This window comes from Salvia splendens, chromosome 20 (assembly GCF_004379255.2).
Source record: "Salvia splendens isolate huo1 chromosome 20, SspV2, whole genome shotgun sequence".
Taxonomy (NCBI): Eukaryota; Viridiplantae; Streptophyta; class Magnoliopsida; order Lamiales; family Lamiaceae; genus Salvia; species Salvia splendens.
Genome location: NC_056051.1, coordinates 1216116 through 1238626, shown reverse-complemented (window position 1 = coordinate 1238626; position 22511 = coordinate 1216116). Strand labels below are relative to the sequence as shown.

The 22511-nt window shown below is 37.5% G+C and overlaps 3 protein-coding genes across 3 annotated transcripts; 2 read left to right on the top strand and 1 right to left on the bottom strand.

The window, feature by feature from the left end:
* Window positions 1–1344: 1344 nt before the first annotated feature.
* LOC121782475 (chaperone protein ClpD, chloroplastic-like) lies at window positions 1345–9434 on the top strand. Its single transcript, XM_042180333.1, has 12 exons — window positions 1345–2241; window positions 3826–3989; window positions 4084–4313; window positions 5019–5127; window positions 5206–5336; window positions 7081–7182; window positions 7281–7562; window positions 7671–7774; window positions 7848–8142; window positions 8308–8541; window positions 8620–8853; window positions 8929–9434. Exons 1-12 carry the CDS (start codon window positions 1562–1564, stop codon window positions 9235–9237), a joined length of 2874 nt encoding a protein of 957 aa, XP_042036267.1. The 5' UTR covers window positions 1345–1561; the 3' UTR covers window positions 9238–9434.
* A 723-nt stretch (window positions 9435–10157) lies between these two features.
* On the top strand, window positions 10158–14073 carry LOC121782408 (U2 small nuclear ribonucleoprotein A'-like). The gene is made up of 8 exons (XM_042180240.1): window positions 10158–10325; window positions 10424–10464; window positions 10580–10709; window positions 10812–11017; window positions 12564–12734; window positions 13126–13176; window positions 13377–13553; window positions 13741–14073. The coding sequence occupies exons 1-8, from the start codon at window positions 10244–10246 to the stop codon at window positions 13744–13746; spliced, it is 864 nt and encodes a 287-aa protein (XP_042036174.1). The 5' UTR covers window positions 10158–10243; the 3' UTR covers window positions 13747–14073.
* Window positions 14074–14309: 236 nt separating this feature from the next.
* Window positions 14310–17656, bottom strand: LOC121782407 (protein FRIGIDA-like). Its single transcript, XM_042180239.1, has 3 exons — window positions 16674–17656; window positions 15346–15521; window positions 14310–15218 (listed from the first exon to the last, which is right to left on the bottom strand). Exons 1-3 carry the CDS (start codon window positions 17566–17568, stop codon window positions 14439–14441), a joined length of 1851 nt encoding a protein of 616 aa, XP_042036173.1. The 5' UTR covers window positions 17569–17656; the 3' UTR covers window positions 14310–14438.
* Window positions 17657–22511: the final 4855 nt, after the last annotated feature.

Genomic DNA, 22511 nt, shown 5'->3' with positions numbered 1-22511 from the left:
TGCTTCGACCACTGCCCGATAGAATCTAACTAGGCAATCGCGTCTAGTTTGCTCGCTCACATGGAGGTACTCATCAAACATATCTGCAATCGTTTCGTAAGCGAGTTGGCGTAGGGCGGATGTGCATTTCTGCAAAGTAAATGTACTTTGCCACCCAACAACATCGGTGGTTTGCATGAAATACGAGTCACGAGCTACAACTGCGTTGACGATGCGCATGAACAAAGGCTTCTGCATCCGGAACCGACTACGGAACATCTGATCACTCCATCGAGGATCTCTAGAGAAATAATATGTGAAAAGCCGCAAACTAGCTTGTTCACGGTCTCGGTGGATATACATCCGAGTACGTGGTACCCGGACGTGTTGTTCGTTCCACGCTTGAACAACAACTTGGTAGCGTTCCACCTCGTTGTTGATTTCTTCTTGGATTGCCGGCATCGCCGCCTCTAACATTCGGGTCATTTGAGTTTCGATTGCTCTTGGACCTTCACTGCGATGAGGCATTTTTTCGAATTTTATAGTGTGAGAGGGAGAGAAATGAAGTTGAATAGATATAAAAATTGATGGAGTGGTATTTATAGATAAATTTTCGAATTAAAAAAAAAAGTCCGGCCCGAACCGTATTTAACGCTGGGTCGGACCGCATCGCGTCCCGTCCCGAGACGCTTAACCCTGAGCCTGGCCGGACCCCGAGCGCGGCCCCGGGACGCGACTGCGTCACCGAGACCGTCCCAGACAGGAAATCTTCACCGTTTAACGCCGGGGGTCGCGGGCCAGGACCCAAGTGTGGTCCGGCACGTAGCGTTGGCGATGCGCTAAACACATAGCACATTTTATAAAGAAGAAGAAACCAGAAAAACGAAAAGGGGGATTTAAATTGATTTGACAAAAACATTTTAAAATCTTGGAAAATCAAAGACATGCGAAAGAGTGGCTTGCAGTTGGAGAGTGAATGTTCAAATATCCTCTTATGGATTTAGAGAAATTTTAAGGTCTAGGGACTGTAAATGTGCATCGTTTCAAGTATATCAAACCTAATAATACTTATCAAAACTTTTTAACTTCGTTCATTTTCATTTCGTAATTGTCTGCCCTAAAAAAAAAGTTTCTCTCTACAAAATTCATACCTTGCCATTTGAAATCCGATTAACTCTAATTTCGAATTACGCTTGTAAATTATAATCAACCTGTAACAATCTGAATCCACTTGTAGAATAATAATCAAGCCATAATAATCATGTAATAAACGTGAAATTAATTTTAATTTAAGGCACAGACATTATTGAACTAAGAGCGAAAGAGAAAGCATACAATATAAAATAAAATAAAATAAAAAATTGGGTTGTGTTGAGCTGCGCTGCCGTGATCATTTGACTTTCCTTCAATTCCTTTCTTCTCCATCTTTCTGCAAATGCAGAGTTCCTTTTTCATACGCTATAACTATTCCACCATATAAACTTCATATTTCATTTTTCTATTATTTCTTCTTCTTCTTTTCTTCTTAACCACACGCATTCATCTTCAATATTTATTTTTGTACATTTTAGTACATAATTTAATGGAGGTGTCGTGTTCACCGCCGCTCTCCGTCAACTCCGTGCTCAATTCCGGTCCGATCCGCCGTGTTTCTGCATCCGCCGCGCACCGCCGTTGCCATCAATTAGTAGCGTTTTCCCCTAATTGCCCTCCATCTGCCGCCACTTCTAGTGCTTGCAGCACCACCAGCAGCAGCTCTTCTTCTTATTTCGGACCCTCCCTTGCTCAAAATTGCGGATTCAATCGGAATAACGCAGGTGCTCTGAGGAAGACGAGGAGGCGTTCGTTTTTCGTGGTTTCAGGAATCTTCGAGAGGTTCACGGAGAGATCGATCAAGGCGGTGATGTTCTCGCAGCGAGAAGCCAAGGCTATGGGCAAGGACATGGTTTACACGCAGCACCTCTTGCTAGGCCTCGTTGCTGAGGATCGCGCCTCCGGTGGTTTCCTTGGATCTGGCATTACCGTTGATGCTGCACGCGCTGTTGTGCGGAGTTTGTGGGAGGAAGATAATCACAACGACGGGAGTTTGCAGCAGTCGGAGACTTCAGCTACGGATGTGCCGTTTTCTGCTAGCACGAAGCGCGTGTTTGAGGCTGCAGTTGACTACTCCAGGACTAGGGGGTATAATTACATAGCACCGGAGCATATCGCTGTTGGATTGTTCACCGTCGATGATGGCAATGCTAACCGTGTGCTTAAGAGGTACTCCAGTGTTTATTCAACAATTTTAGCATTGTATTAACTTTCTCCTTAGTTGCAATTTGTATCATTTTTAGTTTGTATAGTATGCGATTGAGAGTGTATGTAGGGATTTCGATCTAGTTTTTGTGGCGTAAATAGATACTCCTAATGTAGCAGATCAATTTTTCTGTGATGGTTAGATTGTCTTGTGCTAAGCTGCAGGGACGGACCCAGGCATGGGCCAAGCCGCCGCTCCAGCGGAGGCTTAGCCGGTGCCGGTAATCCCATCAATGGCTGCTTGTGTCTACATTTCTTGACAGGAAGGAGGAAGGTGAGGAGAGAGGGAGAAAGAGGTGAAAGTGAAAAAATAGGGTAGATTTAGAGAGTAATTATGACAAATTAATTTTTACAGCTGTGTGGGTCCTACGTTTAACATCTTTTGTTTATTTTGGGAATACAGTATATACTACTGCTATAATTCTTACCTTCTTTATTTTTTAGACTATATATTTTTATCTTTTACTTCTTACCTTCTTTATTTATTTAAAATTTTTATAAAATGACGAAAACACAATTACAAATTGAATTTCAAATACAAATTTCATATATTTTTATATGGTATAATATTCATTTAAATTAAAAAACTTAGTAAAATTTAGGTCACAGTTTGATAATGTTTGAAATCAGAATATTGAATTGTAAACTTTCAATTTTTGGTAATCATCACCTTCGATTACAAAATTTTGTTGTTTTATAGTACTCCCTCCGTCCTGTTTTAGGAGTTCCGGTTGATCAATTTCCCGCTGTAGGAGTCCCTGTTGGGATAAACTAATAAAAAATGCCTTCAAAGTAAGTAAAAAAGTGTTGAAAGTGGGTCTCAACATCCAGTACAACATTTATTTATTACACACTCAAACACTTTCTTAAAACATGTGTACGACTCAACCGAGACTCCTAAAGTGGGACGGATGAAGTAGTAAGTTTAGCACCGGCTTATTCAGAATTCTGGTTCCGTGCCTGCTAAGCTGGCTGATGCTTCTAAGGAGAAAATATTCTCTGTGATGCTCATTGCTCCTCTCTTTGTGCATATTATTAGTTTCTGCATTTGGATGTGCGATTGGCTGTAGCTGTCTCTCTATTTGCATGCCTACAATATATTTTGCCAACCTCAAATGTGAATGGTTTGTTCTTCTAGGAGACTTTAGCATGTCTATAGCTAATACTTTCTCGATCCATTTGTTTAGAATATGTAATTAGCTTATAGGTAATACAATTAGATGTTCAGAGGACAATAATTCCATTATATTTATCCGATAAAAATGTCAACTGTCAAGGATTTCTTAGTCAATACTACATATTTGATATTGGATCATAATAGAAACCTAACAAAATTGTCTAGTGTAGGTAATTCTCCTCTAAACTTGTTTATTTCATGTGGCCACAACATGTAAGCCGGAAAGGATTTGGAAATCAAAATAACGATGCTATTTCGTAACTCACTGAGTCTCTTTTTCTTCATCGCTTTATGCTAATTGAGTTGAAGAGAACATAGTTGCTTAGTGATTTTCATGTGTTATCTCTTGAACTAGACTCAAATGGTTTCAGATTAGGTGTCAATGTAAACCGTTTGGCAACAGCAGCAGTCTCCAGACTTCAAGGAGAGCTTGCCAAAGAGGGAAGAGAACCAGCTTCCACTGCATTCAGAAAGTTACAGGGAAATATCTTTCCTGAGAAAAACAACCAGTCGAAATCTCCTGAAAGGGAAACAGGTCAGGATCAATATTACCTGTTGTTCCATGGTGTTTATGGATAAGTTTTTCTGAAGCACAATAATTACATTGAGATTCACTACTCTTTTAACAGAGAAAAAAGCTCTTGACCTATTCTGTGTGGATCTTACTGCCCGTGCTAGCCAGGGATCCATTGATCCTGTAATTGGTCGAGATACTGAAGTACAGAGGGTCATTCAAATTCTTTGCCGAAGGACCAAGAGTAATCCCATTCTTCTTGGTGAAGCTGGGGTTGGAAAGACAGCTATTGCAGAAGGACTGGCTCTAAATATTGCTGATGGGACTGTTCCCGTCCCTCTAATGGTGGGTTTACTCTCTACAAAAGACAAAAGTCTTCTTCAAAGTTTATGTTACTCTACTCTAGGATATTTTGAGATAGTCAAATGTATGGTTATATACATACTTAGATGGTGTTACTTAAACTTTGAATGTGTTTTGCTGAGCTTATAAACTTATTACGACAGCTTATAAGATGTTAGAGGTAAGTTCTTTACAATCTTTTAGAAACTATCTTCTTAAGTTTTAAAGCTCCAAAAAATAAATTACTATGAAAAATAATCCCTTTGTCCCATTGTAGTTCGCTTGTATTCCTTTTGTTCTTGTCCCACTATAGTTGAGTAATTTCTTTTTTTTTGGCAAAAAGCAACTGAGTTAATCCCTCATACTTTATTATCTATCCTACTTTATTTTCTCTTCTATTATTTACTTTATTCTCTCTCCACTTAACTCACTAACTATCATTTTCTTAAATCTCATGCCCAAAAGAAATGCTTCAATTATAGTGGGATGGAGGGAGTAGATGTATTTTTGGAGTAAGATCATGTTTTAACCAACTTATTTATTCCTTCATTTAGGCCATCCAAATAAATTGTCCTCGCTAGCATTTTAATATTCTTCTGGCATATTTGATCTGAACACACAATAACATATTATTTAATTAATATTTTTAATTGATTACTATTAGAAATGTTGCTTGCTGAGGTTTGTCATTGTTTTTTTTTCGTCCAGGAAAAGCGTATATTATCTTTGGATATAGGTCTCCTAATAGCAGGTGCAAAGGAGAGGGGAGAGTTAGAGGGACGTGTGTCCATGTTAATAAAAGAGATTAAACAGTCAGGTAAGCACTTCATTAGGACTGTTAATGGATTCTTAAAACTTTGAGATCTTGTCTCAGCTTGATGTTGCCTCTTTTCAGGAAATATAATTTTATTTATTGATGAGGTCCACACGCTTATTGGTTCCGGCACAGTTGGACGGGGAAATAAGGGTTCTGGTCTGGATATAGCCAATCTATTGAAGCCATCACTTGGACGGAGTGAATTTCAGGTGAAAAGTCTGTAGTGTATCCTTCTGTGCTGTATTCTTGATATCTTAATCTTTTTAGTTGATGCATCATTTGGAGGTTTATTTTTCTTTAAGATGCATACCTACTACTGAGTTATGGAGTAAAAGGGATGCTGCTGGAAATAGAACAGAAAGAAGAAAGAAAAGGACGAACGGAACGATAAAAATATACTAGAATAAAAGATAAATCTCCTCGTTACAGAACAAAGAGTCAATCCTCTAAAAAGGCCACAACAATTGTGGTAATCAAACTATAATACCGAAGAAATAAAATATATAGGAACCAAAGTCCTATTTATTTATAAGAAGCTATTGAGTACTCCTAATTGAAATAAAACTCTTTCTGACGAGTTTAAAAGATAAAACCTATCTCTAAAAGTACTTACTAGACTCTTTAAAGCAAAAAAAAAACAGCTAAATAAATTAATTAACAACTAAAAGATAACAGAACAAGGGACGACCTGCAGGGAACATGAAACGTTCTCTATTGGACGATCGATATCAACTGCCCAACTGTCAAAACTGCCTTGCCTCAAGGCTAGGGTCAAAATATAAACATGTTGCTTTGTCTGGTGAAGGCTCATACTCACGCTTTCGGACAAGAGTCAAAATGCAGAACAAAAAAATATATGGCTACGAACAAGAGGGAACAGATGCTGCACTCTGAACCAAGAAGATGGTTGAAACTGTCGGCAAAAGATAAAATTCTCAATGGGTAGCGGCTGCTGGGACGAAACACGGGGGCAAGGGGCAGGGGTGGGGGCTGAAATGGTGGAACAACTGGGCAGGAATGAAAAAGGGGTGCTTTCGGAGGCATGGCGGAGGGTTGGATGAGACGAAGGGGTTGCACGAAGTGAAGGTGGAAGACGCAACCCCTGCAACACAGGGAAGATCCTCATGTGGATTGGACCCTGGTTGTCAACTGACCCTTATATAATTGTGCATCTTACTTGGCAGTTGGCATCTTAAGTGTTGGATTTGGTGATGTTGTTGAACATGGCATCGATGCTGTCGAACTTGGTATCGAGTTGTTCCACCGTTGTCTCCTATCCATCAACCCTTGATTATGTGCTTCAGGTTGACACCATCATTCACCGCACCAAATTGATATGGAGTAAAGGCGGTGCTGCTGGAAATAGAACATATATAAATATCCTCCTTCAGGACAAAGAGGTCATTCCTCTGAGAAGGCGACAACAAATGCTGAAATCAAACTATACTACTTACAAATAAAATGTAGAAAACAAAGCCCTATTTATAAGAAGCTACTAAAGACTCCTAACAAAATACTAACTAGACTCCTTAAAACAATAAACAGAAATAATGAATCAACGACTAAAAGGTATCAGAACACGGGACGATCAGCAGGAAACAGGGAAACCTCCTCTATCCAGGGACAATTATCATACAGTTACTTGCATTTTGCACACCAATCTCTGGTATCAGTACCTGGCCTTACAACATTGCTGTGGGTGTAATCATTGTTACTTTCGTTTCATTAAGTCTATGAGTGAAAGATTGGGATACATTGCTGAGTGCTGACCATCCAAGAACAAGAAAAAAAATGATCATGAAGATGAAAGGATATTGTTTCCTGGGTTAGCCTATTAGAGAATGAATATGTAGGTTGTCTTGCTGGATGCATTAGCAAAGAATTAGGCAGATCTTTATATTTTATTTGCTTGCATTTTTTTATTTTTATTTTATTTTTAATTTCTTGTGGCAGTGTATCGCATCCACAACTCTGGATGAATTCCGCTTGCATTTTGAGAAGGATAAAGCATTGGCACGGAGATTCCAACCTGTTTTGATTAATGAACCGAGTCAGGTGTGAGATCATCTTTATTGACAATCAGGAAACACACATTACTCAAAACTGTCACAGTTTGACTATTGCTCCTTGATGTATTTTCAAACATATTCTAGGCCGACGCTGTTCAGATACTGATGGGCTTGCGTGAAAAATATGAGTCCCACCACAAATGTGTATACACTTTGGAGGCCATTAATGCTGCTGTACATCTGTCTGCTAGATATATTCCAGATAGACATCTTCCTGATAAAGCTATTGATCTTATCGATGAGGCTGGAAGTAGAGCTCGAATGGAAGCATCCAAGCGCAAAAAGGAAAAGCGAACTTCTGTACTTTCAAAGTCACCTAGTGATTATTGGCAAGAAATTAGAACGGTTCAGGCCATGCATGAAGCAGTATGTTAAATACGTTTTGCATTCATTGTTACAAGTGCTATATATATATTTTCTGCTGATTCTTTCTAATATTCACACGTCCGTATCTGATGTCTTGCATTTGACCAGTCACTGGCAACAACAGTGGCAGAAAATGATGACAGCTCAAGCTTGGATGAGAATGGAAGACATATTTTTAATCCATCTTTGGTGTCCTCTTCCTCAGATGATGAGTATGTGTTCTGCCTTATGACATCTCTGACTGATCCTAGAGAGCTAAGAACTTAGTCTTTACATCTCTTGCAGAATTACAGTGGTTGGGCCTGAGGATATAGCTTCTGTTGCCTCATTCTGGTCAGGAATCCCAGTTAACAAACTAACAGCTGACGAAAGAATGCTTCTGGTGGGCCTTGATGAGCAGCTGAAGAAAAGAGTTGTTGGTCAAGATGAGGCTGTCGCATCTATTTCCCGGGCTGTGAAAAGATCCCGTGTAGGCCTGAAGGACCCAGATAGACCAATCGCTGCAATGCTCTTCTGTGGCCCTACTGGTGTTGGGAAAACTGAACTCACTAAAGCTTTGGCAGCAAGTTATTTCGGTTCTGTAAGAAAATCATTCCTTGCTACACCTTTTATTATTATCTTCACAAGGTCAAACCTGATATGAGAAGTTTAATGCATCAAACTATTGCTTTCTTCATTATTCTTGCTTCCTTGAAGTATGATTCAAGACTCGGTTTGTGAAATACTTTTCTACTTCATCTTGTAGGAGTCTGCCATGCTAAGATTGGACATGAGTGAATATATGGAGCGGCATACTGTAAGCAAGCTAATCGGATCTCCTCCTGGCTATGTCGGTTATGGAGAAGGAGGCACTCTAACTGAAGCTATAAGAAAACGGCCGTTCACTGTTGTGCTGTTGGATGAGATTGAGAAAGCTCACCCAGATATATTCAACATCTTGCTACAATTGTTTGAAGATGGTCACCTAACAGACTCTCAGGTTTCTTTCCACGAATGATTATTTCGAATGGCCTTATTTTTTCATGCACCACTAATCTGCTTAAGATTCATTCAATAGGGTCGAAGAGTATCATTCAAGAACGCACTGGTAATAATGACTTCCAACGTGGGATCTGCTGCCATTGCTAAGGGCAGACACAACTCCTTTGGTTTTTTCACCAATGAAGATGAGTCAGCATCATATGTAGGGCTGAAAGCATTGCTGATGGAAGAGCTAAAGGGTTATTTCCGCCCAGAATTACTAAACAGAATAGACGAAGTAGTGGTGTTTCGTCCTCTTGAGAAACCTCAGGTTTGGCTAGTGATTTTTTTTCATTTCTTCAATGTCACGAGAATCGTACTTCTGAACTGTTTCCCCTCGTTTCAGTTGCTTGAAATATTGGATATAATGCTACTTGAAGTTAAAGAACGTCTGGCATCTTTGGAAATCGTTCTGGAGATATCAGAAGCGATTAAGGAGTTGATATGCGAACAAGGTTATGACCGGAGCTATGGGGCTCGGCCTCTCAGAAGAGCAGTCACACTTATAATTGAAGATCTGGTAAGTGAATCTCTACTTTCTGGTGAATACAAGGCTGGTGACATTGCTGTAATCGATGTCGATAGTTCTGGGAATCCGGTCGTCACCAACAAATCAAATAGGATCGAATTATCCGATACGAGCTCCAAATTATAAGGGGATCGAGTTGTATATTTTTTAACCCAACATGTAAATAATCGATTCATATATAATGATGGGCGTAAAAATTGAAGCCCATTCTCCATGGTACTACCACCTTGTTGTAAACTAGTATTCCATATACATATTTTTTAATAGTTTTGTAACATATACAACAAATCATATATACTACAGTACCTAATTTATTTTCTGAATTTCAATTTAATAAAAAATTATCTTTCTATACTTGCATAAAAGGTTCCCGAACCTGAACATCGATTCTCGGGGAACCGATAACTAACCTAATTGGGGTTTGGTTCAGTCCCGGTTCCTGTTTCAAGGACGAGATCAGTAGCAACTGATAACCGATAGGTAAAACTGCAGAACCGATTTAACTGATTTATTAATAAAATATTTCAGTTCTCTAATTTGACTGAATTTATGCTAGTATTATTTTTAGTTTATTAAGCTTGAAATGATATCGTTTACTAGTCCATGTAATATCAATACACATTTACGTCGTCATTCATTGACAATACCAAAATTTTATGTGTATCAATTTAGCATTGAAAATTTAGTGGAATAAATGACAATACCAAAATTTAATATGTGTATCAATTAGCATTGAAAAATTAGTGGAATGACGACTTATCCGTTCATCCTTTTCAAAATTAAATAGTTATAGTTTTTTGAGACGATTATACATAATGTTACTTGAGACAGTTTCTTTTTTCATGATATTTAAAAGAATTGTGCTTTGAGAATTAAATTAAAACAAGTGAGACTAGAGATTTTATTTTTAGATATGAATAAAATGACCTGGTAGTGAGATATGTCCATCAATTTTTACATAAATGAAAAGTTGGTGTAAATTGATTAATAAAAAATGAATCTAATTCCAAGTATTAAGTTTATTCAAATGTGGAGTATTTAATCCGGGTTTGGATCACTCTATTCGGATTCTTAAACCTCTAATTCTGAATCCTGCTGTTGCCGCTGCCGAGAGAGAGAGAGAGGTGATAAAATGGTGAGATTAACGGCGGATTTGATCTGGAAAAGCCCCCATTTCTTCAATGCCATTCGCGAGCGAGAACTCGATCTCCGAGGTTTCTTTTTTTTTTCCAAACCCTATTATTTTTTAAGCATAATGATGTTTGTGTGTAACTCCTTGGGTATGTTTTTCTCTCTCTACAATTCCGAGCAGGGAACAAAATTCCTGTTATAGAGAACGTTGGCGCTACTGAGGTGAACTGTTTCCCCTTTCTACTTCATTTCGCATTTTACTTTTAGTTATGCTCGCTTCCTCTATCTTTTAGCGATGAATGTGTTTAGGTTTCCGCTTGTTATTTTGCTTTAACAGGACCAATTCGACACAGTTGATTTATCCGATAATGAGATTGTCAAGCTTGAGAACTTTCCTCTCATGAATCGCCTAGGAACCTTGTTATTGAACAATAACCGAATCACTCGCATCACTCCTAACCTTGGAGGTATAAACCCTATTTTATTCATTACTTTAACAAATTCAATTTTGCTACTTTTATATATGAGCAACCTTGAGCTATGTAGTTATTGTGTTGGGAATTGCGCAGAGTTTTTGCCGAAACTGCACACCTTGGTCCTCACCAACAATAGGTTAACTAACTTGGCTGAGATCGATCCTCTTGCATCACTCCCCAAGCTGCAGTTCCTTAGTCTGCTTGACAACAATATTACGAAAAAACCTAATTATCGTTTGTATGTTATCCACAAGTTGAAGTCCTTGCGTGTTCTGGACTTCAAGAAAGTAAAACAAAAGGTTAGTATTCGAAATATAATAATTTCATTGTTCTGCTGCACTTCATATGTTTTGAAATGCCACAAAAATGATGTGTCATTGTGGTAGGGAGTTGCCTGTCTTTGTAAGGCATGGTTGTTTATCAATTGGCACCAAATGAAGCAATATAAGTTAAACATCAGTTGCATGCAATCATATATTGTGAGCAATTTTGGATGGAATATTTCTGTTGATTCTTTAAATATAATAGGCTTCAGCCGGTTGCCATTCACCTTTGTTTTTATGCTGGATCTTGTGTTTGACGATCTGAGTATATACATTTCTTTTGTCCTTAAATATCAACACTTTGACACCGTGAAAATTGAAAATTAGGAAAGATACGAAAATGAATAATAATTTAAGTTGACCAAATTATATACAATTTGGAACTAAAAATGTCATTCCTATATTATGTAATTAAAATCTTTGTTTTTTAAATACCTTGGCAGTAACTCGAAATGTTAAGCATCCGCTGCACTATGTCAATGCTTAATACTCGAATTTCCAGTATCTGATCTTGAACATGATTCGGTGGTCTTAAAACTGGGTTCTTTGTGTTTGAAACTCAGTTAAACAAACCAGAAGTTACTAAGTTCATTAATTTTTTTAATTTCTATTAGCCTAATTATTACGGTTAGGTTTCAGGGTTAATTCAGTCAAATGTTTACTCCTTGTGATTATGTATGCTCTTTATTTCATCATTTCTTGGGAGCTGATGAAATCCCTTTTTTGATTACATGCTTAAAAGGAAATACAACAATGTATGCATTTTAGCCCTTGTAACTGCAGCTGTTTGTGTCCTAGTTTGTTCAACGTATAAGGAGCTAATGGTCTTTTTGAATATCAGCTGCTAGATAGTAGAATTTTCTCTGTTATTTTCTGGCTTAGCCAAAGTGGTATGAAGAAACTGAAAGTTTTATATGGATTAGGATTTAGGACCTTAAGGAAGTTGTTGGAACACTAATCCTTACAAGATTATTGAATTGGTGATCCTAGTAGTAGAGAAGAAACTTCTCATTATTAATTTATACTATTGCATTGTGAATATTCAACATACTTACATATTTAGTGTGCCCCGTTGCCCCATCGCCCCACAACCTGAGTTTTACCTGATTGCCCTGGTGCGCCCCGTTCTCATAACAACACTGACTACATGGATTAAATCTGTCCTGGATGTGATTTGAGAAGAATCATATTGTAATGGTGCACCCTTCTATATATAAAATGTTCAATTTGTTGTATCTTATTATAGTTTATTTGAGCTATGTTAAAATTGTGTTATAGTTATGTCACTTTACATTGTAGGTTATGACTGTTACTTTATGTGCATATAACCTTTTCTCCTTTTTGCTGCCATTACAGAGTGCAAACAGTATCATTAGTTCGTTACAGACCTCTTTCTGTTTGGGAATTGACTTGTTTCTCATTTTCTCCAAGTTTACCCTGCTCTGTTTATTCAATTTGCTTCACACTGTATTGAAGTAATTTTTTGGCCTGACTTTACAAAATACTGTTACACATCATACAGGAGCGTGCTGAAGCCAAAATTTTGTTTGCATCAGAAGAAGCTGAAGAAGAGGTTAAAAGGCAATCTGCAAAGATTGTACCTGCTGAGACTCCTAGTACCCAAGAATCTGCAAGGGAGCAACAAACAGCTAAACCAGCTGCACCTACACCAGAACAAATTTTGGCTATTAAGGTATGTTTATATTCTTTTTTTTTCTGAGACTTCTGTCATTCTCCCTATCTTTCAAGGGTCACCATGAAATACTATACATTCTGGTGGTAACTTGGGAAATTTATATTTGTGAAATTCCAAGTGTAAGACTTAGAAAAGGTAAAGAACATGCCAATTCTTAACAGGGAGTTATAAATGTGAGTGAAATTGGAGTGTCTCATACTTTCCCTTTAAATGATGAGCTTAAGTAGTTTTTCATATATTTTGGGTTTTGGCTGATTGTAGAATGCTTTCAGATTTGTCTCAGAAAACAAAATGCATTGAGATTTCTTTTTCCTCTATCCAACTGTCCACCCTGGTTATATTTTTCTCTCATCATCGATTGTTACTTAATTTCTCTTATACTTTGCAGGCTGCCATTGTGAATTCACAAACTCTTGAAGAGGTGGCAAGACTGGAACAGGTTATCTCACAACCCTGCATACAAATAGGATAGTCTAATGAATTTTGAATTATGAAATATACAACCCGCCACTCCTTTACAAAAAATATTTGAATTTTGTCCTTGTCCATTAGTCTATATTGAATTTTTTCCATGTTCTCGTTACCTACCTACCTCATTTAGAAATTTACCACAAGAGTTTTAATAATCCTTGAACGCAGGCACTAAAATCAGGACAGCTTCCAGCTGAGTTCAACATCAATGATGATGGCAATGCACCTAACGGTGAGGCTACTGAACAGGAGGATAATATGATCACAGATGAAAAAGAAGCAAATAATGAACCTAACGAAAGTGAGCCTGAAGAAAAGAAAGACGAGCCATCAGAAATGGAAGAGGTATATTCATGTTTAAATGTTACATGTGTATAGGCTGTGGACCTTTGGTCTTTTTTGGTTTAGCTGCACTCATGCTGTTTCACTGTAAGATTGTGATAAATTAAGTTTGCTATCTAGCCCATCAGTTTTGATCTGTTCTCTCAACATATGAATCTAACAGATACTTTGTTTACATTTTTCGTTTCAGGAATAGGTTTGTTCCATATGAATATTCAGCACTTAATATTCATCGTGTATCCTTCCGAACATGATTAATGCCCACTTCATGTTGCAAAACTGTGTTTGTAATCTTTGATATTTTCTCGGACGAAGATTTCAGAGTAGCCATGAATAGGCAAGGAGAGCACTTGCTAACAACTTATTTGTGAGACAGAGTTTGCTGCGAGCAATGTAGTACTTGTCAAAAAACATGAATTTCTGCAGCCGCTTACAGGAAAAAAAGTGTCTTCTTCGTCATGTATTAGGTTGTTCGAACTATTCCTGTTTTTCTCAATCGAATTTTCAACTGGTTATATTCTTAGGAGAAATCTAACTGTCGTTTAAAAAAAATGCGATCGTTGAAAAGAGGTCGTGCATAGTTTTATGAAAATTTAATTTTATTGATCGCACGTATAAATGTTATCGTCATGTCCATTAAATTGAATCTTTGTGTAAAACGTTAAAATGTTTGATATTTTGCGTCATTTCGGTTTATGTGAGACCTTTACTTGAGTGGGCATTCTGCAAGTATTATACACATTCTTGAAAAGCCAGACATATTAACTTTTCTTCCTTAAGGGTTATAATACCTACAAAGCTATTCAACAAGAAAAAATAGTACAAGTTTAAATTAAGAGCACAAGGAGCAACATATCATCGCATGTACTATTGAACGGCTGTAAGAGGCTAAGCTTGGTAAAAATATGATGAAAGATGAGACGGCACAACACAAGAACCAGACACACCACTCCGAGGAACACTACTTGGATGCAATTCACTCTCTGTTATCGAATCAGCAAACTGATATAGATCCCGATTTCCATGACTTACTGATGAGGTAGTATTCCCTGCGAAGCCGTCAACGGATGATGATGCTCGGTATAAGGAAGTGAGCCCAAGCCCTGTAGGTGGAGGTTGACTAGTATACCTTTCGTGTATGGATGAATCCCGATGCCACATGTAGGGATGAGTGCCCCGGTTTATAAGCTGACTTGTTGGATCAGCCAAAACTGGCTCCTGATGAGCATATGTCGGAAGCATGCCACCATGGCTCGCAGCCCCAACTCCAGACGGAATCATACTTTCTGGTAGTAACCCTGCACCAGGTCCTCCGTACATCACAGCTGGAGCAGCATAGCTATTGACACGGTTAGAATGTCTGTTATCCAACAAACCCCTTCTGCTATCAACATGAGCACTAGCTTTCTGCTGCTGTGCACCATGATTAACATGGCGCACACGTTTTGCATCTTGGACTTTTGGCGTCTCCATTTCACTCGGTTTTCTTTTCTGAGATGCTTTGTCTACTTCCGATTTCCTATCAAATTCAGTGATGTCTTTTTCTAGATTTACAATTTTTTCATTGATTTGCCATCCAGGAAGAAGTTTTGCTGGATCAATGCTGTGCCTTTCCAAACACCTCCTGATAGATTTCAGAATATCCAATTGCTTCTTATTTGCTGCATTCTGCATGAAGGGATAAAATAAAACACCATGATAAAAAATGTTCACCGATTTTGAGGGGAAAGGGAAGTATTCTATGGATGACACAACTTGTTTATGAATTATTTCACAGTATAAGATTATCACTTACAAGTGTAGCTGGGGAACCCTGTGGTCCCTTTTTTGACTTTTTCCAAGTTTCATTAGATTCTTGTAGAAATGAAATTAAAATTGTGTGTGGATTAAACCTCTCTTCCAGGCCAAATGTATAAACAATATCAACAGCATCTACTTCCATTTTCTTCTTCATCATCTCCTCTACTATCTCTGTAAAATTGTTGCACAAGCAGAAAATCAGCCAAAGGATGGAAATTGGATATTTCGGGTAACCAAGAGTGAGGATGGAGGATAATTAATTCCTCTCTTTTGCTCTCACTAAATACCTTCTCTCTTTTGCTCTCATCAAACACATTATAAAACTTCTTATTACAGGTCAAGCAATCAAGCACCATAATGCAGCTCATAATATTATGCCTACTTTGATTCACCTTCAATTGTCTCAACAATCACAATGGACAATGCATCCACCCCCCTCCCCCATTCACCAAAACCCTAATTGGTCGTGGAAATTTTAAGAGGGGTTGGAAAGTAAAAAACAAGAAGCCTGTGAATTTCTTGATCAATTGTTTTGAAGGGTTTCTTAGCTAATTGAAAAGCAAATAATCAAGCAAATGTTTTTTGTAGTGCATGGTTGAATGGTCACTTATTGTGGTTAATGTGCACAAAGAGAGAGATGAACGGGAGAAAAAAAATTTAGAAATCTTTTCCACCTAAGTATAAAAAAAAGGCGTTTTTACATTTAGGGGGAAAAGGTGCACAAATAAACAATGTTATCAATGGCGTTAATGACGGAAAAACTGAGACAAGGCATCAAAATATTAAATGCAAAATTTTAGAAAATGATAAACACATGTCACTCCTACTAGCAATAGTCTTAGAGGCTGGGGTGGTGGGGCTGCGCTGGATCAGTATTAGAGGCTAAACCAGAGGCTGGGGTGGCGGGATGGTGCTGGAGCCGGTGGAGGAAGGGTTTAGAGAGCAATAGATGAAGGGTTCAATGTATGAGGGAGAGGGCAATAAATGGACCACCACAATATCGTTTTATCCATGCCTCGTTTCAATGGAGAAAAATTCAATTATTGGAGAGCACAAGGCAAAAAGATAGATGAGACTCAATTATCCCATTCTAAGTTTCTTTAAAATTTTATTTGCTTATACCAGCAAAAATGATTCACTTCTAACCATTTTTGCAGCTGTTAGTTCTACTTCTTCATAACATCAACTAAAATGCGAAGCCTTGCCTATTGCTGGTGTGTGACAGAAAAGACCAAACACATTATCACAACCTTTATATAGTGCTTTATCAGATAGTAGTATTAAACTACACATGCTCTAAATTAACAAGGAGAGAAATTTCACCCGAAATTTTACTCATAAGCAAATGAGACTTCTGCAACACATGGACAATCTCCTTGGCATTCCCCGCAATCACCAAATCCCGCATATCCTCAACACGAAACATAGCTGGCACCCCAAAACACGCAACAAACAGCAAAAGCCCCCGTGCATCGATCTGGTTAGCCTTGGCCAAACCGCCTTCAGTCATCAACCTCTTCCGCCACGCCAAGGCAGCAACATCCGCCTCCTCCTTGTCCGCCTTCCCAATGTCCAAGATCCCATTATCACTCTCACCGGCAACATCCAATCCCATCATCAACAAGAAGCACTCCAACACGAAAATAGACGCCTCGCGAGCAGGAATCATCGGGGAGTTCCTAGTAAAGGCCTTACTCCCCTGCAAAAAGAATTTACCCAAACACTCCAAAACAAGCTTCCAAGGGTTTGGCGCCTGCCTCAACGCCTTGGGAACTTCTCCCTTCAGCATTGGGAGATCAGACAGATGAGAGACCAGATATTTCCTGACGCCGCGGCTGCACATCGCTTTGCAGAGGCCCTCGAGCTCTGATTTCAAGGGGATTTTATCCTCCTGGTGCTTCTCCGCGGTTTTCTCCGCTAGGGCTTGGGGTTTCGGTGGGGAAGGTAGGGAAAAGTGAGGGTGTTCTGGCGGCAGCATCGCGGAGATAGAGGATTTGATGGATTGGAGGTGGTTGTGGAGGTCATCGTAGCATCGGAGGAAGGCGGACATCGCGGCGGAGAAGTTTTTAAGTTCGGCAATTGAGTTCAGGAAGGGCGGAGGGAGGGTTTCTAGGTTTGGAGAATGAGGAAGGGCGTCATAGTCCGGCGGTGTGAGGGCTTGTAATGCAGGGACACCGTCCTCCGCCGTGTCGGCCGGCGCTGTAACGCTGGAGATCATTGGCTTCCAGATTTCAGAGAAATCCCTAAATTAATAAATTTATTTCCCTCCTGGATTTGTTTGTTGGATTACATATTGAATTTTAATTCGTGTGCAGAAAAACCTCCTTTCACATCTTACGGTGTATTTAATTAAAGGAATAATGATTATTTTTGTCACGAAATTTGATTTATAAATTATGACACGTATAAAATATTTCTTAATGTTCAAAAGTATTATTTTATAAAAAAATATTATTTTATTAAAATTGCTTTATTTTACCATCAAAAGATATTTTATGCTCCTATTAATATATCTCATAAGTACTCTTACACTGCTTATAGCGTCATAATCCAAAATAAAGACCAAATCTACATCCTTAAATTTTAAAATGAGTGGATAAGATTAAATCTTACGAATTTCAACTAAAGGGTAAAATCGTTATTCTGTTATCATATCATAAATTTTGTGTTTTTTTATATCAACATAGTGTATTACAAATATCAATACAATGACATGCGTATTTCAACACAAGTACACGAAAATATCAACACATTTTTATTGAGATTTTACGTGCATTTATATTGAGATTTGACATGCATTATATTGAGATTTTTTGATGTATTTGTTGATAAAAAATCTGCTTATCAACGTATACGAAGATTGAAATAAAAATCATCAAATTTAATCCCCTGAACGTCGTCGGAACATATGCAATTGAGATATCGTTACAATCCTTGTAAAAGTACCTTTAATTTGATATTTTTTTGCGAAAAAATAATTTAAATAGAGAGAGTTACGTAAATTTAAAGTTTTAGGATAATTTTAATAAGAGAGAGTTGACAATAATACCATTTAATTTTATTTAATAATTATTTAAATTTAAAATATAATCCACTTGGCATTATATCAACCACCAAATCTCCTAATTTAATGGTTAAAAATTAGTCTTAATTTTAAATTGTTAATTAATTAGTAATTAATCACATCTCATGCCTTTGGCCATATACATATCTTTAATTTCTAATTTCTATATCAGTACTCAATCTCCCTAGCATAGCAATAATTTCTATAAAAATGCATGTAATGTAAAATTTACCCAATTTTTTCACTTGACGTCCGCACATCTTCACAATACCATCTCAATTACCATTACAAGGTTCATATCTTAAAGAAGATGGATAACAAACCCACAGATAAACTGATTCTGAGGATATGTCATGTTTCTTAACATATTTAAATGAATTTATGTAATTACATGTAAACTGTTTACATGTAAACTTTTCAAGGGACATTAAATGGATCTGAAGTTGCAACATATTTAGAATGTTTGAAACAATGAATATAGTCCATAAACTCTTGACCAGAACAAGTCATGTAGATACCCTATTAGCAACCTCTTCTCCATACATCGTTACATCGTCACGATGACAACAAATAGATAGCACAAAGTCTAACAACAAACAAGGAAAAATTAATTCTTATTGATATTAAGGCAACGCTCATACTCAAAATAGAGAATCTAATTTTAAATTTCACTTGTTATTCCTTGGTCTGGGACTGGGAGAATGCGGTCGCAATTTTTCAGCAGCAAAAACCAATGTGCCTATATTATTAAAATTTAATTAATAAAAACATCATATGCAAAAAAAAATGCAAAAATGTAAACCTCTATGAACAATGTATCATTCTTTAAATTAGGATGAATATGGAGATATTTGTTATGTGCCTCGAACATTGCCCCATCTTCATGACAATAAAATCACATTGAAGGATGGCTAAAACTATCGGTAAATATAAATACTTAATAATACATAAGCACGTTTCTCTTGTTTACATAGTGCAAACAACCCAAAATTCTTCTTAACATTATCAATTTGACAACATGCAGTGCATATATTGATGTAATAATCGAGAAGAATGAGGGACAATGTTATAAACAACAACTTCAACTTCAGTTACACCAACTCTATTTGCGTAAAAGATTTAGGGGATGTAATGTTAGCGATTTATAGTTGAAATTACTCAACCTCATAGTTATTTTAAGATAATTGACTACTAAGAACTTCGTGAATGACTATGTGCCACTGGTTCTACCTCCGGTGAATGTTACTCTAGTCAGGATTGAGTGGAAAACGCCTCTAATCCCTATACCATTTGTTACCAAATCTAGAATTCACGAATCGGCTATGCGCCTTGAGAACAAGAGTGGACATGGGTTGAAGAGCAAATGGTATGAGGTTTTGAGGATGCGAAAATCTGATAGATTTAAGGAATCATTTGTTTTTAATGAATTTTGAGAAGACACTTCAATAACCGTAGATAGAGAGAGCAGATTAGATAGAGATATTATTTATTTTACTATAATCATTGCTTTACTTTTTATAAAAAGTTGATATTTTTCCTTGTTTGTTGTCGGGCACGTGTTAAGCACACGTTGTCACGACGACGATGTATGGAGAAGAGGTCGTGTGTATAGGAAACATTCTTGTCTTGGTTTAGTTCAAGAGTTCATGGACCATTTGTATCGTTTCAAGCGTCCTTCATGTGTTGGAGTTTCAGGTATGAAAACCGCATTTGATTATGTCAAGGGACATGGATAAGCCCAAAACATTTATCGGTGGATGGAAGACCCATTATATTTAAAATATGAACCTTGTGATGATAACTGGTGTTGTGAAGATAGGCGAACATGAAATAAAATATGCAATCAAATTTACCTTATATGCATTTTTTGAAAAAAAAACTCTTTATATTGAATTTAATCGCTGACTTTTGGTATAAGATGAAAAAATTTGGATTAAAGATTTTGCATACATAAAAACATGTTGAACAGATGTTGTGTAAGCAACCAGTGACCGGTTCTATTGTGCCCATAAAGGAATCCAAAAAATATAATAATGGAATTCATAAAGGACGTGTCGCTTCATGCCATAACCCTTGTTGGCTATGGACATGAGGGCAGGTCAAATATTATATTTGTCAAAATTCATGGCGCCCCAAGTGGGGTTATAGAGGTTACTGCAAAATCTTAAAAGACTTAGTTGACCGTATGTACGTTCCAGTGGATACTAGGATTCTGGTTGACGCTTCATGTTCAACTTCAAGCATGACTAGAAAAGATGAAGTTTGATTGAAGTAAACATTGTTAGTCTTCTTTTTTATAATTATCTAATTTTGTTTTGTTTATTTATGATCAGAACATGTTGCAGATTAGCAACACATCTATCCGGTGTTTTTACTGTTGTTGCTAAAGAGTTAATTAGATTGAAGCTACTAATTATCCATTTATTATCATTTTCTCCACTTCTTTTCTACTTTAACTATTTATTACTATCATTTTTTCAAAACGATTGGAAAAAAGAAATGCCTCTAGTACTAAATTCTCAATTTTCCTATCAATCAAGAAAGTGAAGAGTTTTTTTAAGCTAACCGACTACTATGGGCAATTGGTTCGAGCTCCGGTGAATGTTACTGTACTAAAATTCTTATGTTTGTGTGATAAAAGGAGACAAAAAGCATTTGATGATTAAAGAATGTTATGACCTAAACTTAGAGAATGTATTGTTAGTGATTTACAATTGGAAGTACTCATCTATACATATCTAAATGGGACGATTGTGAAACTTCTTCAGAAATTACCATAGTGTCCTTTTTGGATGGAAAATTTGGAAGTACATAAAGATATATTTATGGGGAGAAAAGAAAAAGAAAGACAAACTATTGGACAAGAAAAGAAAAAGAAAGACAAAACTATTCGACAAAATGGCTAGACAAAACCTGCAAAAAAGAGGAAAACTATCGGATAAAATAGTTGTCCAATACAAATACTGCAGTGAAAAAAGAGCAAAACTATTAGATGAAATGGTTGTCCAACACAACAATGGCTTCCCAGATCGTCGACAAGATGGCCATTTTTTATGCCGGCGATTCGATCTTCTTCCATCTCTTTCCTATATTCGGCGGCGACGTCAATGTCGAAGTCAATGTCGAACTCCCGTTTAGCCTGTTTCAGAAAGCTCCGTTTCAGGGCCTCAATCTCCGACAGTGAATGAAGGTCTGATTCGAGCACAACCGAAGGCCTGCCACTCCCCTCAGCTACAACACTCCCACCCTTCACCTCCGACTCTGAAACTGAAACCAAAGTTGTTGCTTCACTCCAAACAGATGTAGACTCCTCATCCATTCCATGAACCTGCTCCGAATCATTCTCTTCAAGATTCTGCGACCACGAACATGGCCTCGGCGGCGGGTCCGCCATTGGAGCGGACCTCTGAGTTTTTCTGACGACCGCCTAAACCCACCAGCGGAGCGTACAAACTCACAGAAACCTACCAGAAAACAAAAGCAACGACACAACCTACCTAGACACGACGAAAGGCGGCCAAAACCGCTGGAAAATCAAGGAAGAAGACGACCGGAAAAAGAAAAACGACGGACAGAAACAAGAAACGGCCAAAAACTGGCCAAAAACCGGCCAAAAACTTGAAATCGACGAAAACCCAATCGGACAAATTGGTGAAACAACGACGACGAACAGATTTGACGTAAAAAAAAACTAACAAAAAAAACGTAAAAAACGGTGAAATCAAATTTAGGAACTTTGAAAAGCTAGAGAGAGGGGGGGCGTGAGAGAGAGATATATAATGTGAGAGAGAGTGTGAGATACTAATGGTTGAGATTTGTTCTCTAGTTATCCACTTAATATTAGTTATACTTTGATCACCTCTCTACATGGTCCTCTTATATTATTTATAGCATCATAATCCAAAATCAAAACCAAATCTCCTCCCTTAGATTTTAAAATGAATGGATGAGATTAAATCTTACGAATTTCAACAAAAGGGTAAGATCGTCATTCTGTTATCATATCATAAATTTCGTATTTTTTTATATCAACATAGTGTATTACAAATATCAATACAATGACATGAGTATTTCAACACAAGTACACGAAAATATCA

What these genes read in the sequence shown, in the direction of transcription:
- LOC121782475 (XM_042180333.1), top strand. Translation starts at nt 1,562, where the DNA reads ATGGAGGTGTCGTGTTCACCGCCGCTCTCCGTCAACTCCGTGCTCAAT. An exon ending in GCTAACCGTGTGCTTAAGAG is followed by an intron (nt 2,242 to 3,825) that starts GTACTCCAGTGT and finishes AAATGGTTTCAG; the next exon opens with ATTAGGTGTCAATGTAAACC. An exon ending in ATCTCCTGAAAGGGAAACAG is followed by an intron (nt 3,990 to 4,083) that starts GTCAGGATCAAT and finishes CTCTTTTAACAG; the next exon opens with AGAAAAAAGCTCTTGACCTA.
- LOC121782408 (XM_042180240.1), top strand. Translation starts at nt 10,244, where the DNA reads ATGGTGAGATTAACGGCGGATTTGATCTGGAAAAGCCCCCATTTCTTC. An exon ending in AGAACGTTGGCGCTACTGAG is followed by an intron (nt 10,465 to 10,579) that starts GTGAACTGTTTC and finishes TTGCTTTAACAG; the next exon opens with GACCAATTCGACACAGTTGA. An exon ending in TCAAGAAAGTAAAACAAAAG is followed by an intron (nt 11,018 to 12,563) that starts GTTAGTATTCGA and finishes CACATCATACAG; the next exon opens with GAGCGTGCTGAAGCCAAAAT.
- LOC121782407 (XM_042180239.1), bottom strand. Translation starts at nt 17,568, where the DNA reads ATGATCTCCAGCGTTACAGCGCCGGCCGACACGGCGGAGGACGGTGTC. An exon ending in GCTTATGAGTAAAATTTCGG is followed by an intron (nt 15,522 to 16,673) that starts GTGAAATTTCTC and finishes ACAATTTTACAG; the next exon opens with AGATAGTAGAGGAGATGATG. An exon ending in AGGGTTCCCCAGCTACACTT is followed by an intron (nt 15,219 to 15,345) that starts GTAAGTGATAAT and finishes CCCTTCATGCAG; the next exon opens with AATGCAGCAAATAAGAAGCA.